Here is a 16,525-nt window from a genome sequence, read left to right on the forward strand (position 1 = left end):
GCCCCGCCGCACAGCTCTGCTCTTCGCTTTTGGTTTTTTTTTTCCTTCTTTTTTAAATTAAGAAGTTACGAAAACTGCTGCAGAAAGAGGAGCTCTAATTTTCCTCGCAATTGTAGAAGATAATTTGAGGGAAGTCCCGTGTGATGGAGAACACGGAATCCGTCACGGAAAATAGGAAGGGAACATAAAAAATTAATGTGAACGAGAAGCTTTCCTCTCCACTGATTGAACTCTGAAATCTAAGCAGGTTTTATCTTGATCTTAGAATTGAATAATCATATATTATTTTTTCAGCATTAGCTACAAAGGTTTTCAGATTTGTACTGTCCAGAACAAAAACCAAATATGCTCCATTACCAAAACCCCTTTCCAAAATATTTAAGTAAAACAAGAATTTCTTTGAGAGATGTTTCTGTACGAAAAGGCTTTATCTTAAGACCCAGGGAAAAAAAGCATTAAGTAATTCAAGTTAACACTTGTCTCGCTTATTAAGTATCAATATTTTGGGAGCGTTACAAAACAAACTCCCTTCCCTCGGCGGGGTCACGGCATTTCGCGGGTCACATTAAGAAACCCCGCGCGGAATCCCGTCCGGATTTTCATTTCCTCGGGTTTAGATTTTTAACGGTATCGGCAGGAGAAAACCTCCAACAACAAAACCGAAAGGAACGGGAAGCCGGGGTCGCGCAACCGCGCTCCCCCCCATGCACGGCGGCCGGTGGGGATCGCCTTTCCCGGCCGTTGCGGTTCCGCACGGGGAGCGGGGAGCAGAGCGCAGTGCGTTACGGTGCGGTTCCTTCTGCGCGCTGTCCGCGGACTCCCGCACCGCACGCACTAACACGCGATACCGCAGGCACGCAGCTTAGCGGTACCGCTCCCGGTAAACGCCGGTCCGGGAATGCCACGATCTCACCCGGGCTGCCGTCTCCGCGGGAGGTTTCCGCAGCTCTCGGGCCTCTGCGGGCAGGAGCGGGGCCCCCGGACGCTTCTCCGGGTCCACTCGTGGGCAGCTCCGCCACGACCGCCCGGGGCTGCCCGGCAACAATTCCCTCATCCCTGCAACCCATCCCGCGTTCCCTCCGGGACCGGTCGCGCAGCCACCGCCCGCGCGACAGACCCACGTCCCCGCCAGGCCCGGCCGCCCTGATGGACGGTCCCGTCACCACCTGCCCACGGCCCGGCGGGGAACGCGCGCTGCTACCTACCCCGACAGGGCAGGAGCCAGGAGCCGCCGTCGGGCCGGTAGCGGGGCGGGAAGCGGAGCGGCCGCGTCCCCGCTCCGCCGCGATCCTCGGCGGCCGCGCTCGCTCTGCCACCCGGCCCGCTCCGGTGCCGGTCCCAGCCCCGTTTGCCGCTCGCTGCGCCGGGGTGCGCGGAGCCCGCCAGCCCCGCGCCCCGGGCGCCGCTGCGCTTCGGGGGCCGCGGGGGCCCGGCGGGGCCAGGGCACTATTTGACGTCGAGGAGACGAATCACCGCGGCGCAGCGATACGGCGCGCACCAATGGAGTTCAAATGTCAGCAAGTTTGAGGAGGGGTGAGGCACCGGGGGGTGTGTTCCTCCGCCGCGGCCCCTGCTCTAAACGGCGCGGCTCCTCGGGACGCCGCATGGCACATGGGCTGCGGAGCGCCGGGGAAGCCCCGCCGCCCCGCCCGGCCCCGCCGCTCCGCCCGGCCCAGCCCCGGGAGGGCCCTCCGCGGAGGGCGTGGGGCTCCGGCGCTGCCGGCGAGCAGGTGACACCGCGGGCTGCCCTGCGCCGTGTGCGCGGCATGTGCGCGCCCGCTTAGCGCGGGCTGCCCCCATGGGCAGCGGCGCCGGCTCCTTCCTCTGCCCCCCGTCTCTGGAAGTGCAGGCAGGAAACGCTCCTCATGTCTCCCAGATAAAAATAAAAGCGACTCCCTCTTCCCGGCCGCAGAGTGCCCCCGCGATCGGCCAGACGCGGGGCTGAGCCGGCCCCGCCGCCCGGCAGCGCTTCTCGCCGCCGCCCGGAGCGCCTCTCCCCGCCGTCGCCCGCCCCATGGATATCGCAACAGGTCCCGAGTCCTTGGAAAGGTGCTTTACGCGGGGCCAGTCGGACTGCTCAAAGATGCTGGACGGTATTAAAATGGAAGACCACCCTCTGCGCTCGGGTCCGGCCACGTTAGGAGTGCTGCTGGGTGAGTTGCCGTTCGCTTCTCGTCTGCGCCTAAAGCGGCCCCGGAGCTTCGCGGGGCCCGGGGCCGGCTGCGGCGGGGCCCTGCCGGACTGATGCGGCCGCCTCGCCTCGGGCTGCAGCCGGGCACATAATCGTCTCACCGGCGTTTGTGGGGTGCGGGTTCGGCAGCGGCCGTCAGGCTCAGTGTCGCTGAGCTCCCGGGGCTGGGGCCGGGCTTCCGCTGCCCGCTGGCTGTCCCGGGGCCGGGAAGCGGGACCGGGGGAGTGGGGCCGGCGTCGGGACAGGGGATGGGGGCCGGGACAGGCGCTTCATGCCGCTGTCTGCCGTTCGCAGGGTCGGACTGCCAGCACCAGGCCGTCTGCGAGGGCTGCCAGCGGCCCATCTCGGACCGGTTTCTGATGCGGGTGAACGAGTCCTCCTGGCACGAGGAGTGCCTGCAGTGCGCGGCGTGTCAGCAAGCCCTCACCACCAGCTGCTACTTCCGGGACCGAAAGCTCTACTGCAAGCAGGACTACCAACAGTAAGAGCGCGGCGGGGCTCAGCGGGGCCCGGCGCGGTGCCGCCGCCGGCGGGGAGCACTGGCAGCCCGGCACGGCACGGCACGGCGTCGCGCCGCGGGCTCGGAGCGTGTTTCAGAGCGGGCCGCCGTCCCGAGCCTTGCGGAGCGGGGAATCACCGGCCCGGGCCCGAGGCTGCGGGTGGCGGCCCCGGCAAGCGGGGACCCAGGCAGCGGGCGGGACCGGAGAGACTTTGAGCCATTTCGCCCGTCCTAAGCAGGGAGCTGCCGCCTGTCCCCCGGCTCCGCCGCTGTCCGGCACCCTGCGGCGCCGTCGGAGCGGTCCAGCAGCGGGCCGGCCCGTTTCGGCCCGGCTCAGCTCCACTCGGACAGCTCAGGCAGCGCCGCTCTCGGGACAGCCCCGCAGGGCCCTCCTTCCCGGGACGAACCCCGTCCCACCGCCGCCCGCAGCTCCGGGACATCCGTGGAGCGGAGCGGTCCGTGCCGGCTGCCCGGCGGCGGGGCCGTCTGTCCGCTGCCCCGGGCTATCCCGGCAGAGCCGCCCCGCCGAGCCGAGCCGCCGCCGGGCGCGGAGGGTGCGCGGGCGGCCGCGGGGCCCAGCCGCGGGGACTGGCGCCGGTCGAGGCTCCGCGGCCGGGCGCGGCAGGAGGAGCCCGGCGCTGGCCCCGGCCCGCCCGGCCCGGGCGCTTTCTGTGATTTAGGCTTTATCCCCAAATGTCAGGCTTTGTCGGGCGGCTGCCCCCCGCCGCGCCGCGTCCCTGCGCGGAGACAGAGCCCTGCCCGCGCCGCGCTTGTCCTCCCCTGCAGAAGCCCACTTCATGCTTGTCACCGAAATTGAGGATCCTTTTTGTGCCGGGAGGGGGGCGAACATGGGCACTTCAATCACTGGGACATAATATGGCTCTGCTAGAAGTCTGGCAACAAACAAAGAACAACAACTATTGGTTTGCATCAACTTTTGTCAGGCATTCAGCAGGCTTCCAGAAAGGCCTGAAGTGGCTTAGTGGCAACAATGTGCATTTCATAGCTACAGCATGAAAATCCATCTCCATGGAAACTGGTAGTAAATGCTAACATGACATGCTGGGTATAAATATTGTTAGGGTTATAACTCTTGTATAAACGGCCCAGATAAATGTCCCCCTGTTTAGGAATTACAACAAAATGTGTTATTTCATGCTGCAGCCCTCACCAGAGACTCTTCCATGGGCCCGGGTTCTTCACATGAGAAAAGCTCAAAGCTCGCTGCCGCAGCCACCCTCACTGGGCCAGGGCCTGGTGCTGGCCGGGTTTTCTCATACCCCTGTGCAGAGAGCAGATCCACAGACTTTATCTTTTACTTCTATACAAAATAAACCACCCCGTGAGAGCTGTAGTTGTAAATCAATGAAACCTCTGCCTCTGTAGGTAGTACTACTTAGGTATTTTGGTTAATTCGTGAAGAGTTTAGAATAGTCTTTAGGCTACCTAAAAAAAGCATCATTTGGCTGTGTAGATATTTACATTAATTACACACCCATGTACCCTCTGAGTCCCATCTTTAGTTTCTGCGAAATAGGGGATTGTGCTTCATGACTTTAAAAAGCAAGATTACAGGCTGCTCCTTTGTAAATGCAAAAACACTTTCCTGACTGAAAATAGAAATGTCACCGCTTCAGAACTTTCCGTGTTATCAAAGGTGTCCAATTGTATAGGGGGGAAATGGGGTAACCAGGCTGACGAGCAATAAAAAGATATCAACATGTTGGCCTTTGTTGAATCCCAGCACCTCGCGTGACATGACATGGTCACCTGCTGTGTGTGCCCCTCCGGACTGACAGCAGCAGCGGCTCGTGGAAAGGGGAGGGCAGCCACCGTAAATCCAAATTTGTTTTCCATGAAATTTTATTAGTCCAAAAAAGCAAGCACGTGAAACTGCGCTGATGCTGTTTGTGTGCTTCCCCTGCCTGCTGCCTTTTAGACCTGGAGAAATACCCTTTTCTGATAGCTGAAGGATAAAAATAGCTGCTCGTACATGGCAAGCGGTTCTGGGCTGTGCGGTGCAGGCAATCGGTTTGATCAGTAAGGGAGTGGAGGGAGGAGTGAAGCCATGAGCAAGTTGTGCAAGTCGTCTCCAATGTGCGGGAGCAACCATCGTCCTGGGCTGTAGCATTCCGGGGTGGAAAATGCCTCTGCACTAAGAAAGCTTGATTTGGAGTAGTGAGATGAAATGGTATCAGTGCAGAGGAAGACCGGTATCAGCAAAATCTGATGCTTTTTGTTATCCTGAGTCCTATTTACTGACCTTGGGGGGGGAAGGGGGGGGAGAAAAAGGGGGAAAAAAAGAAAAAAGGGAGAATAAAGATTACTTAAATATCTTAGTTACTGAAATTTGCTTTAAATAGGTTTTTCTGTAAATAGTAATGTAATTTAAAGGTCAGATTTCTCCAGAACTCCCAGGACTATAATCAAATGCTGTGTGTGTATCTTTGGAAAACTGATGTCTCGTCTTTCTAATGAAAGCAAGCTTCTGATGGGTCAGATATCAGACCTTAAACCTTTCACTGGGTCAGGAATGATTCCTGCCCATCCTTGGATGAGGGCATTTCACATTAGGGGGAAGGGGGAAAACATTTTTCTTTTTTTTTCTTTTTTTTTTTTTTTTATAAAAATGTTGCCTGTTTGAAGCTGCCCCTATGCTTGGAATGTTAGAACAAATCCCGGGGGAGATGGATTAGTGGCCCAGGCACAGTTTGAGGTAGTCAGAGGTGCCTGATAGGTGTAATTTATCACAAAATATCATCGGTACATCAGTGGGACTGGTGGGACAAGCTGTGCATGCGTTTTACACTGGGTTTATACAAAAGATTCAACAATTTTTTTGCATGAGCACATCCTGATTTTCTGATTTAATTCAGTCAGCGCACTTCTTTTGCTAAAATGTAAGATTTTGAGGGTCACAGGTATGTTTGATTGCAAGCTTTTTGTGTGTGTGGGGAAACCAGAGCAGTCCAGTGGCACCAGGGAGGCTGGCTCTGCAAACCCGAGTCAAACAGAATCTCTCTGATTTTAATGAGAGCTTTGCCAAATGGCAGGGGGAGTGTTGCACACTTGGAACCTTACCCTTACACTTTTTTCCTTTAAAAGAAGTTTTCTTTCTGACAAACGGAAGCCTTCAGAAGGAATATTTATCAAAAACAAGGGGTTTGCGGTAGTTACGTTCTGGTTCTTTGCTTAAATGAATTTATTTATTGTGCCACTCGTAACAGTGCTTCCTGCTATAAAACATTAGTAATTATAAATATTACATTTCTTTCCCATTTGTATATTTTCATTTGTTTTGTGATTGTGCTTTCCTGGTTTGTTTTTATCTCACTATCCAGCACTATGTAACAATATACCCTAGTTATTGCTGACATTAAACAAAAAGATATGCTATGAAAAATAACCGTTTCAGGTTACATATTTCATATGTAAGAAATGCATATAATTTCTAGAAAGATCCATATTCCTATTCTAGCTTTGGAAAGAAAGGCTGTAGAAGAGGTCAGTTATTCAAGAGGTAGGAGAGCAAACAATCACAGTTGCTATTTCAGAATGGTACGTTAATGCATTCTAAGTTTTGCTTAGAGAAATAGTTTTTTGTTAGATTCTTCCAGATATGTCAGGCGTTGTTTTAGCATCATTATTGGGTGCTGTTAAAAAAGCCTTGCTCTATATTTCTGGTACGTCTTTATACTGTTCTTCATCTGTAAGTCCTTTCTTGTCAGTGACTGGGCTTATTTTTTATGTGCAGTCAGCACGGAGCAGCATGTACCTCGCAGGAAGGAAAGAAAACGCTGCGAAGCCCCGTTGCTGTAGGGGAATGTTCCCCCTCTCCACACTTCGAAAGTTCTTTCATAGGAGTATAATACCGAGGCTGATGTTTCCCAGTTCAGTTGCGTTTTACGTTGCAGTAAGACAAAAGCTTCCTATTAGTAAATGTCTCTTATTTTCATGACTGTTATTTTTCATCCAGAGAGAGCGCGCGCATGTCCGTGGGGAGCGCGGGCTGAGGAATGTAGGCAGGATCAGCAGTGCAGGAGGTGACTTGAGCTCCCAGATTCTGCTACATGCAGAATGGACAATAACCATTTGCTAACAGGAAGGTTTTATTTGTCTTCAGTTGTACTTGCTTTTCATTTTTTAAACCAAGGAGAACCAGGCGTGTTGTTACACTCACTGGTGCAATTGCTCCTCATGGGAACTCAGCAGAATTGTGCAGGGCGCTGGTGGCCCCCCCCCGGTGTCATTTGCGTCTCGTGTCAGGCTGGTGCTTGTCTTTGTGTTATTAGGAAATGGCATAAAAACAGAGTGAAACTCAGAGGTGAGGAGTAACCTAAGCACATGCCCAGGACATGGAGTAATGATTAAAGTTATGTCATGCGCTAAAAATGCTTTTAAAAGTCGCTGAAACACTGGCATTTTTGCTGACAATCCAAGCAGCCCTGCACTCTCAGCCACATCAGCCTGGTTCAAAACCCTCAGTACTGTCAGGTTTCCGTAAGCACCTCGACACAGTTCCAAAAGCGGGAATGCTGAGGAAACGTAGCTGTTATTTCTGACGTCAGCAGAGTCGCTGTAGTTGGGCTGAGCCCCCACAGGTCCCCCCGTGCTGGCAGGAATTTATCCCGTAGCACACAGGGCAGATACCGGCACTGGAGCCCAGAGGTGGTTCCAGGTTAGCCTTAGGAAATACTTAAAACAGGGGATCTGGAATGGAGCATGGTTTAAGAATTTGGGGAGACATTTTGGTTTTCTGCTGCAATCATGGTAACCTTATTGGACAAAATAATTGCAATGGTGGTAGGTAATTTGCACTAATCCGTGGTAGAAAATGATAGGGGGATCTTTTTGTAATACAGGTAGTATGCAATTAGATTAATAAGAGGATAATTTATAATGCTTAACTACCAACCTGGGAAAAAATAGCTAACAAATACAAAATTCACTGCAAAAATATCTTCACTGCTGTATATAAGAAACAGGAACATTGTGTATTCTGTTCAGAAATCACGTCTGTTATTTTTTGAACTTTCGAACTAGTTCAGAGGCATACATCATACATTTTCAACCATCAATAATATATCATGATTAAATAGCTGGATTGTAATGCCTCTCTCCTTAGACTAATTATGTCATTAGTGTATTTCAGTTGTAAATATGTACCCCTTTTGCTCGCCTCCATTGTGGAGCAACCTATAAAGCATGGTACGTCGTAGTGAGCTCTTGCATATTTAGTAACGAGTAGAGGCTGGTTGATACAGTCAGTTGTGAAGGAATATCCAGGAGTATGCTTTTCATAATGTAGCTGTGATTTTTATTTTTCATTCCAGTCAAAATTCGAATTTGCACTAAATCTGGTACTTCTTGTTGTAACAGGAATTGATTTCATTCTATTTAGTACCTCCTTCTCCTGGAATGGAGTAGGATATAGTAAATTGCTAGAGGATTGCTTGAGCTCAGTGTGCAGGTCAGCAGGAGGTTTCAGTGCACCACAAAGTGAACGGGGGCCTCCTTGGGTGTAAGGAAACAGGCGCCGGGAGCCACCGTGCTGGCTGCTCTGTACTGGGGCACATGTGCGTGCACCTCCAACCGACACACGGACCCAGAGAGGCCCACGGACGTCTGCCGGTGTGCCCATGGGGTGATCTGGGGGGAAAGAGTTAGTAAAATACTTCATTCTTCTTACCATTGCTAGGCTAGGAGTAGGCAAGTACATTTACTGTTTAGTTTGCAAAGTACTCCTTGTGTTGTTCAGTTCTTGTGGTAGAAAATGGTGGGTAAATATAACAGCAATATTTCATGAGAATATTAGAAGGGGGGGTTCTACTGCTTAGGCTGGTTTAAACCGCATCATGAGATGCATAAAATGCAGATTCCCCAAAAGGCTGCAAATTTTCGACCCCAGCAAGATGGAGAAAGACCATTACAGTGTCCTCTCTAAAGGGTGCACTAGGTCAAGCAATGTACTTGCAGAAAAAACAAGGATAAATGCTTCTCTTTGCCTACGTCTTTTTTTCCCCGCATGATATGTCATGTTATTGCTCAATGAGGTAAGAAAGCAAGCAAGTAAATAAATAAAACTGTGAAGTGAATGGTACAGTAATCTCCAGTAAAGGTAAACAAGCTGGGTATTGCTCTTGGACGAGTTAGTGCGGTAGAAAGGGGTTTTTGGCATGATTTGAGGATGATTGCATTACTCAGGAGGCAGAGATTGACTCATAATGAAATGACAGTTTCTTGTTCGTTGCAAAATATAAAAACTCCAGATTTGTTCGGAAACAAAGAATAAGGTTATTCGTAACAATGTGACGTGATCCTCGACAGCCGAGTCTCCAGCAGCCAAATAATGACATTAGAGGAGTTGCTTTGGATTCAGATGGGTGTAATTAAGAACAGAAATTTCCTTCAAGTGAACTGGAATGGACGTGTGAAGTGGGCAGGGAATGTCTATCGAATACACACCTTGCAGTTGTGGTGTGCTATACCTAAAGCTATGAATTTAGACTGATTTTTGTTTGATGAAGGAAGTATTAGAATTTTTGTTTTAGAAAGCAGAGGTGTTTTCTGTGTCAAGATAGTTTTAAAAATGAAACGGGGAGAGAAGGCTATTTTGCAGCAGTGGGAGTTTGAACAGCACTGGTGATGTTTAGGGAACCAGACACCACTTTTCTCCATTAGTAACAAGTAAAAAAAATACGTGTACAACTGCATATCTAATTTAAAATGAATGATAAAAGTAAGGCTGGGCTTCTGAGTTTGAGAGTAGAGGCCGTAAGAGAGAAAGAGATGACAATACTTGTGAGGTAAAATGAGCTGACTTTTTGTTTTAAATATAATGCTCTTTGGTGTTTATAACATGCGTTCTAATACAGATCTAAATCTTGCATGCTTTGTTCAGGCAAATTATTCACTGTTTCTAGATGCCTCTTTAAATCCAACATAAAATTGAGGCAGATATTTGACTTTTTTTGTCTTTATTTATTTTTTTAAAATGCTAAACTTACATTTGCTTTACGTTCCTGGACTTGCTTTCTCCAGACCAATATTCCTCAAGTGAAACACTGTCTTACTCTTGTTTTACTTCTTGGTATGTCGGCAATTGCTTTGAACAGACCTTTGCAAACTCGTCCACGTGCTGTGTCTAATGCAGTCGCCGAGACCAGAGCCAGCCCCTGGTGTCCACGGGCTCTCTGGATGGTGAGGGCAGGTTATTGCTGTGAGGGGGGCATGAGGAGGGGATGGGGACTCCTGTCCCCTGTTCCGGAACAGGCAGTTCTCACTCAAACCAGCCATTTTGCAAAACAGATTACTGATAACAAATATTTTCTCCTTTTATATGACCTGCACATTCACAGAATACCTGTGTTGCCATTGCCCTTTATTGGATGCTAAATATACCTTGTAAGTAGAAAGCACCATGTGTGACATATGATGCGATTTTAATGAAGATTATGTAGAAACAAACCCCTTAAAATTAAGTGTCTTGTATGCAACATTGTGCATTCTGACTGTCTTGAGAAGGTAAAACATTCAGACCAGTATTACCAGAGGAACCCAGAGTCTGTTACACCAACTATTGTGTCCGAGGTGGAAATCTCAGCCCAGCCAAACCTACCTATGTGCTTCCCATTGCGATGCTCACACAGAACTGGGGTATTTTACTTGCCTTTCAAAAACTGTTTGCCTGTGGGCAACTGAACAAGTAGACATTTGTGAGATTGTATTACAGTAAAGGAATCATTAATGTGATTAATTCCAGTGTACTATTTTGCTGGTTTTGCAGTTTTACAGTGATCTTCTGTATAGATACAGCAGAACTGCGAGGGCACAAATTGATAAGTCCCTTAATACCAACATAAACAAGGAATAACGTATTTCTTGAGAATTTTATAAGGGTTTCTAACCTGATGCTCCTGTAACGAGGCAATACATTTACGGAGAACACTTGTCGTGGAGGTCATTTGCTTTGCTTCCAAAACATAATATGTTTTTTTAATATGCACGGAATTTTCCTTTGCAAATGTTGACATGAACTTGTGAACATGCAATCCCTATTGACTTCAATGAGAGCCGTCCTCGCTCATCAAAGGACAGAATTTGGCTCTTGATTTTACTGCAATCAGTGTATTATTTATAATGTACAAGAGTGCACGTGCACCCTCCCAGTAAGAGCTAATGGAATTTATGTGCACATGCTGAGGACCAAATCCTCCTGGTAGCTGTTAGGAAGTTTACTTTCATGTGTTTGTAACCTGAATCACCATTCACTGATTACAAAACAAAACCAGAAAAAACAATAATAGTCTGCATCAATAATATTTTCCTTAGCAGTTGTTACTTTTACCATAGGTTATTATTATGATAGGAAGCAAGCAAATTTGAATTTGCAGAAGAAATCCTGAATGTTGTTTTAAAGCATTTCTAATTACAGCCGGTGCTTACTCCTTCTTCTCTCAGACCAGTCGAGCACTGGTGCATTCCTTGTGTGTTAGTGAGCAAGCACGTTTGGTGCATTGTGTGGATGAGGACAGTATGAGCAGGGACAGTGTTTGCTTTCCAGAAGTGGGCACAGAGATGGGCACCGTTGCCTGTCACAGCTGGAGTTAGGGTCACCAGGAGCTCCATGGGACCGGACCTTTGGGCTGCAGCACAATACCTGCCAAGGCTCATTAGTGAGAAAGGTTACAGTTCTCATTAACATCCATTCTGAAGAACAGTTGTTCTCAACCTGCATGATCCTATCCTTTATACAATCAGCTTGCCTACAGCTAGCAGTTTCCTATCACCTGATAGAGCTATTCCTGCAGCTTCTCAATGGAAGCAGCTTCCCTGGTTTCTGATTTTATTCTCTCATGTCACAGCTTTAATCCAGTTTCATGGGGAGGGGATATGGGAGTGCTTGCTGAGGCTACTTTTGGTAACGTGTGTGAAATGAGGCAAGTATTTCATTCTGTATGGTACAAAGAGGTTTATTAGCAAATCACAGTAAAGCAGAAAATCGTGAAACTAAGACAAAAAATGCAAACCAAAACACCGAAATGACCGCAGAAATGGTGAGCTACCTTCAGCTAGGGCAAAGCTTTGGTGTGATAAAGTCCAGCTGTACATGACAGTCTGCCAGCCCCAGCACTATTCATGAATATTTGGGATCTTCTGCAGGCGTTTCTTTGTAGTTGATGATCTGTGCTAAACCACCTCTAGTGCAGCAGTGCCTCCGCTATTTACTTTAGTGGTGCTGTGCCCTCGGTTCCGTGGCAGATCTTGGCTGGGAGCAGGCCTACCTGCCTAGCTCATGAGCTTCATCATGAGCTTTTCAGGTGGTGAGGAGCCACAGGAGAGGTACGAGGTGCTGCAGGGAGCTCTGGGAAGGTGGTGAGCGGAGGGGATGAGGCACACAGCCCCGTTTCCACCTCGGTTACCTCTTCCAGCAGCTGGGGATCCAGGTTATCTGGTCTGTCCTCCTTACCAGTCGAATGACGTGTTCAGGATATTGGAGCTCTGCTGGCGCTGCACATGAGCTCACATGGATCAAAAGCCATGGGTTGGCCCTTCCTGGCTGTGGGGTTCCCTGTGTGTGTGGGATGGGGTCAGGCAGTTCCCATTCAGGTAATTCCTGGGCATGGGGAGGCTGGCGTTTCTGGCTTTTCAGGAGAGAAGGAGCTGATCCTCCCTCCCCGCCCCCTGCTATTAATAATGGTGGTTTTCAGACTGCATACCCACCCCACAAAGGTTTGTATGTACATGCAGGCTTGAGTCAGTACCTATCTCTTATACTTTTAGAGAGCTCTCTCCACATTACCAGTGCATGCAGCGGGCTGGGGGTGCTCGTGGAGGTTTGGCAGCGCATTCCTCCTGCAGCAGTCACTAGTGCTGGAACACTCCCTGTGTGGAGGGGCTGACGCTGCCAGTTCATGGGCCCCAGCGGGGGCCTGAGCCAGCAAATCCCCACTCGCAGGGCTCCCATGAGTAATGCCATTGAAGCCAATTGCCCTGGCATGCAGCAGCTTGCAGTGTCATGCAAGGTCAATTTACTTACCTGACAGCAAGTGTCTAGAGGGAGCTCGGTGGAGCCGCTCACTGAGGGTTTCGGAGATGGAGCTCTTCATAGGCCAAACCCACCCTAAATAGAAGCTGCAGTGTAATGCTGTGAGTTGTCTTCACAGTTGGATCTTGGCATGGGCTTCATCTGATGACAAGAAAAGTTTCACATGTGGAGCATGACCCTATGGGTCAGCTCTCACTCACACCAGAGTTGATAAAGAAAGTGTGGTGGGGCCCCATATGAACGTTAGTACCAGCAGTGAGGCTTTAGAAACCCTTTTCCTTTATTAAGCTTTCTGACAAAGATGAGCATGTGGTCCTTGCTGCTCCGGTGGCTCTGTGGTCCTCTGTTTGTGACTGCCCTGGGGAAGTGCTAATACGGTATTTCAAGTGCTTCCCAGTCACCTTCTGGTCATTAATAACTAGAGTCCAGAGTGAGGAAGGAAGAGGGAAGAGAACGAAACCTACCTCTCTGCAGAGGTCTACACAAAGCCTGTCTGCCGTAAGTCCCAATGAACAAATTTTGCATATTGTGGGCCTCTCTCTTGAAATCTTATGAGAAAATGTTTTCCCAAAGTGATTCTATTGATGCTAATATTCTTATATGTCAGTCTGGTTTATATTACATGCAGACACATACTCGGCATCTCAACTTGGTAACAGTGACAGAGCTGACTGAGGCTCACTGAAATTGAGGTGACTAAAGCTGTACAGAGGAAGTACCCTGAGTTATCCTGCCAACAGACCTTGCATTTGCACTTGGGCAGGGAGAAGCGCAGTGGCTCAAGGTGCAGACCCTGCTAAGGCGGGCAGCAGGGAACCTGGTACCCTCCTGCACTGCTGGAGCTTGGTGGTGGCTGTGGGTGGATGTCCCCAGCACAGGCTGCCAAGAGAGGACTGGAGTGATCTGGTTTGATGTCCTGTGCAGTCTGTCTGGGTGACATGAAGTGGATCTGAGCCCTGCCACTGCCATCGCGCCCCTTTCCAGCCCTCCCTTTGCCAAAAGGAGGAAAGGAGCTGGAGGCTCACATTGTGCTGCCTGGCGTCGGGCGGATCCTGCCCTGCATCCGCAGGCTCCGGCTTGGCGAGGGTCTGCCCTGCGGTCGGAGGCACACAGCCGACAAGCACGGGCGCTGGTGCCGTCACCCACCGGTGCTGGGAAGCCTTGCTGCTGTGCCGGTGCCTCTGCCCGCCCGGGGCTGGGGCAGGCAGTACTGCAGCCTCAGCCACCTGAATTTTCATAACCTGTTTGTCTCTGAGGTCTAGGGAGGAAGAATTCCTGTGTTCTGGGCATTGTTTTGTGCCAGGGGCAGTGCTGCTCTTGTAAGGATTCCCTTTCTTGTCAGCCAAACGTGCTGAAGCTTTGTGATATCTGGGTGCTTTCTCACTTCTATTTATTTACACACACGTGTGAGAAATGATTTACTTCATTACTTCACTTACCAACACTTTCCCAAGCCACAAGGAAGCTGTCCACACATATTCCAGGGAGAGTCGTGAATGGGTGACAGTAACAGTGTTGTAGCCGCGTGCTTTTGGTGTTCATTGTGATATTTGTATGAGTGCTGATGCTCACAGCAGATACTACAGTGTCCTGCGCCTTTTGGTTTGTGTGTGGGCTGTGTAAAGCCAACACTGGGGTTTTTACAGATGAGACACAGTGATGGAAGTACCTGTAGTATGAAAGACAGGTTATTGTTAAGAGCAGTTTACGAAACGCTGCAGAAGTACAACTGGAGTAAAACTATTCGAGGGAATAAATGGCATGTGAAATGCTGCAGTGATACTATCTCTACTTGGTATCGTTGGTTTGAACCTGCCAGGCTTGGTGGTTGGAGCTGCAACAAAACAAGTGATTCAGCTGATGGGAGCAGAAAGCGTTACAGCCGACAGCTACTTTGTTAATGGAGGAACCAGCAGAATCCCACTGCTGGGGGGATCCCCCACGGCAGCTGCTGTGCCGGGGCTGCTCAGGGCTGTGGATGCCCTGGCAGGAGCTGCATGGAGGAGGCAGTTTGTGCTTCAGCAGCAGCTTTCCACCATGTCCTGTACTGGGGGCTGTGGGGACACACGTGGCCTTCATGGCACCCCTGAGCTCCAGGGTACCCCGTGTCTCTGGGGTACACAGCTCCTGCTAGCGTGGTCCTCAAAGTCGTGCTGCCTCGGCCTCGCTGCCCATGCCCGGGCCAGTTCCCCAGCATGGTTTTGTGGGTGTGGAATAAATTAGCCTCGATGGCGCCTGCATTAATTTTATGTGGGAGAATCCCCAGAGATTCCAGGGCAATTACAGGGAAAGCAGCTTTGCCCAGCGTGGCGTCCTCCCCATCCACCCGCTGCTTCCATGGAGGAGACGGAAGGGCTCCATGAGGCAGCACCAGCACTCCAGCTGTGCCCACTGCCTGCATCATCCCTCGTGGCAGAGGCCGGAGCAGGATGGTCCATGGTCCGTAATGGGCCCAGGGTGGTGGGACTGAGCGCCAGGCAGTAGTAGAGCCCACTGTGGTGACCCATGTCTTACAGAAAGGTTGGAAAACAAGCCCAAGGCAAGCAAGCTGTCTTCATTTCATACATGTCCTATGAATATTGGTTGTCTAGCATAATTGAAGCCTGTTCCATTTGTGGCTTTTTTTTCTTACTTAAAAGTTCAGCTCATATTTTGGCAGGGGTTTGTCTGAGCGCGTAGCGGATACATTCAATGACAAGAGCTATAACATTCAATTTGTTGGATGCCACAATTAAACCTCAGCTTTTTCACCCAGCCATCTGAAAGCCAATTGCAAGTTGTCACTCAAGCAAGAATACATATAAACAAGGGCAGTACATAGCCCCGGATCCTAACAATGTGATTTTCATCGCCTTACCAGTCTTTGGGGAGTCTTCAGCTTCCATCTGGAAGTACCTTCAACCCTTTCCAGCTACGGATCTTGAAATAGCTAGAACAGAGAGAAAACCAAAATTACATGGAGTTTATTGCCATTTCAGAAGGAAAAAAGTGTTTGAAAAAGTTTATTCAGGAAGCCAGGGGAAGTTAAGTGGGAGACATTTGCCATTTCATCAGTCTGTTGGTGATAGCCATTCATGTCATAAATGGCTTGTGTCATTTGATGCCAAAAATAACACAATTTTCCTCCCCAAAGGCCTATAGGGTTTTTTTGCAATAAATGTTTATTTGTTAATAATATACTTTAAACAGCCCAGTCTTGACCTCAAGTCTCCAAAAGAATCCATCTTCTCTCTGAAAAATCCTACAAAGTTTGTGTAATTTTTTCTGGGAAGGTGTAATTGATGGCGCAGTGAAGGGTAGTGTGTTTGCTTTAACTACTGCAGCTGCGTGGATTAACTGTTTATAAGGGCCTACTGTGCTTTGAATGGCTACTTTCTTAGATTTCAAGCTTTAGTTGACAGCACTTCCTAATGGTTCCTTGGATTTGCTTAAGTTTTATCAGTAAAAATAAATTTCTCCTCTTAGCTCACCCATTGTTCTTTCCTCTTTGCTGCTCTGGAAGCATTTAAACATTCGTTTGTAGGAGTTTGGTTTCATTGATTAGCCCATGCCCTGCACCATTTCAAATGGGGATGACCAGGACAACTACCTGCTGGACCTGAGCAGGGGCTGGTCTCCTTCCACATCTTGGGTTGATTTCAGAACAAAACATGAGAGGAATCTGGGTGCATAGCAATTAACTTGTATGCAATTGGTTTTGATAGGCTTTATCAATTTAGTAATTGGAGTCTCTAGAGTCTAACACAGAACTGGCAGGTAGGAAATATGTGGGATTAAGTATTTGAAA

General features: G+C 49.6%; 1 protein-coding gene across 1 annotated transcript in view; it reads left to right on the forward strand.

The window, feature by feature from the left end:
• The first annotated feature begins 1,714 nt into the window (after positions 1–1,714).
• LMX1B (LIM homeobox transcription factor 1 beta) overlaps positions 1,715–16,525 on the forward strand; it is a 100,066-nt gene continuing 85,255 nt past the window's right edge. Inside the window, exons 1-2 of the mRNA XM_061476509.1 lie at positions 1,715–2,153; positions 2,486–2,672. Coding sequence (XP_061332493.1) covers positions 2,015–2,153; positions 2,486–2,672 — 326 coding nt within the window. The 5' untranslated portion in view covers positions 1,715–2,014. The remainder of the gene's footprint in view (positions 2,154–2,485; positions 2,673–16,525) is intronic.

Source organism: Pezoporus flaviventris, unplaced genomic scaffold (genome assembly GCF_033815535.1).
Source record: "Pezoporus flaviventris isolate CSIRO_AGI_PZ_B2104156 unplaced genomic scaffold, CSIRO_AGI_Pfla_v1 ptg000097l, whole genome shotgun sequence".
Lineage (NCBI taxonomy): Eukaryota > Metazoa > Chordata > Aves > Psittaciformes > Psittacidae > Pezoporus > Pezoporus flaviventris.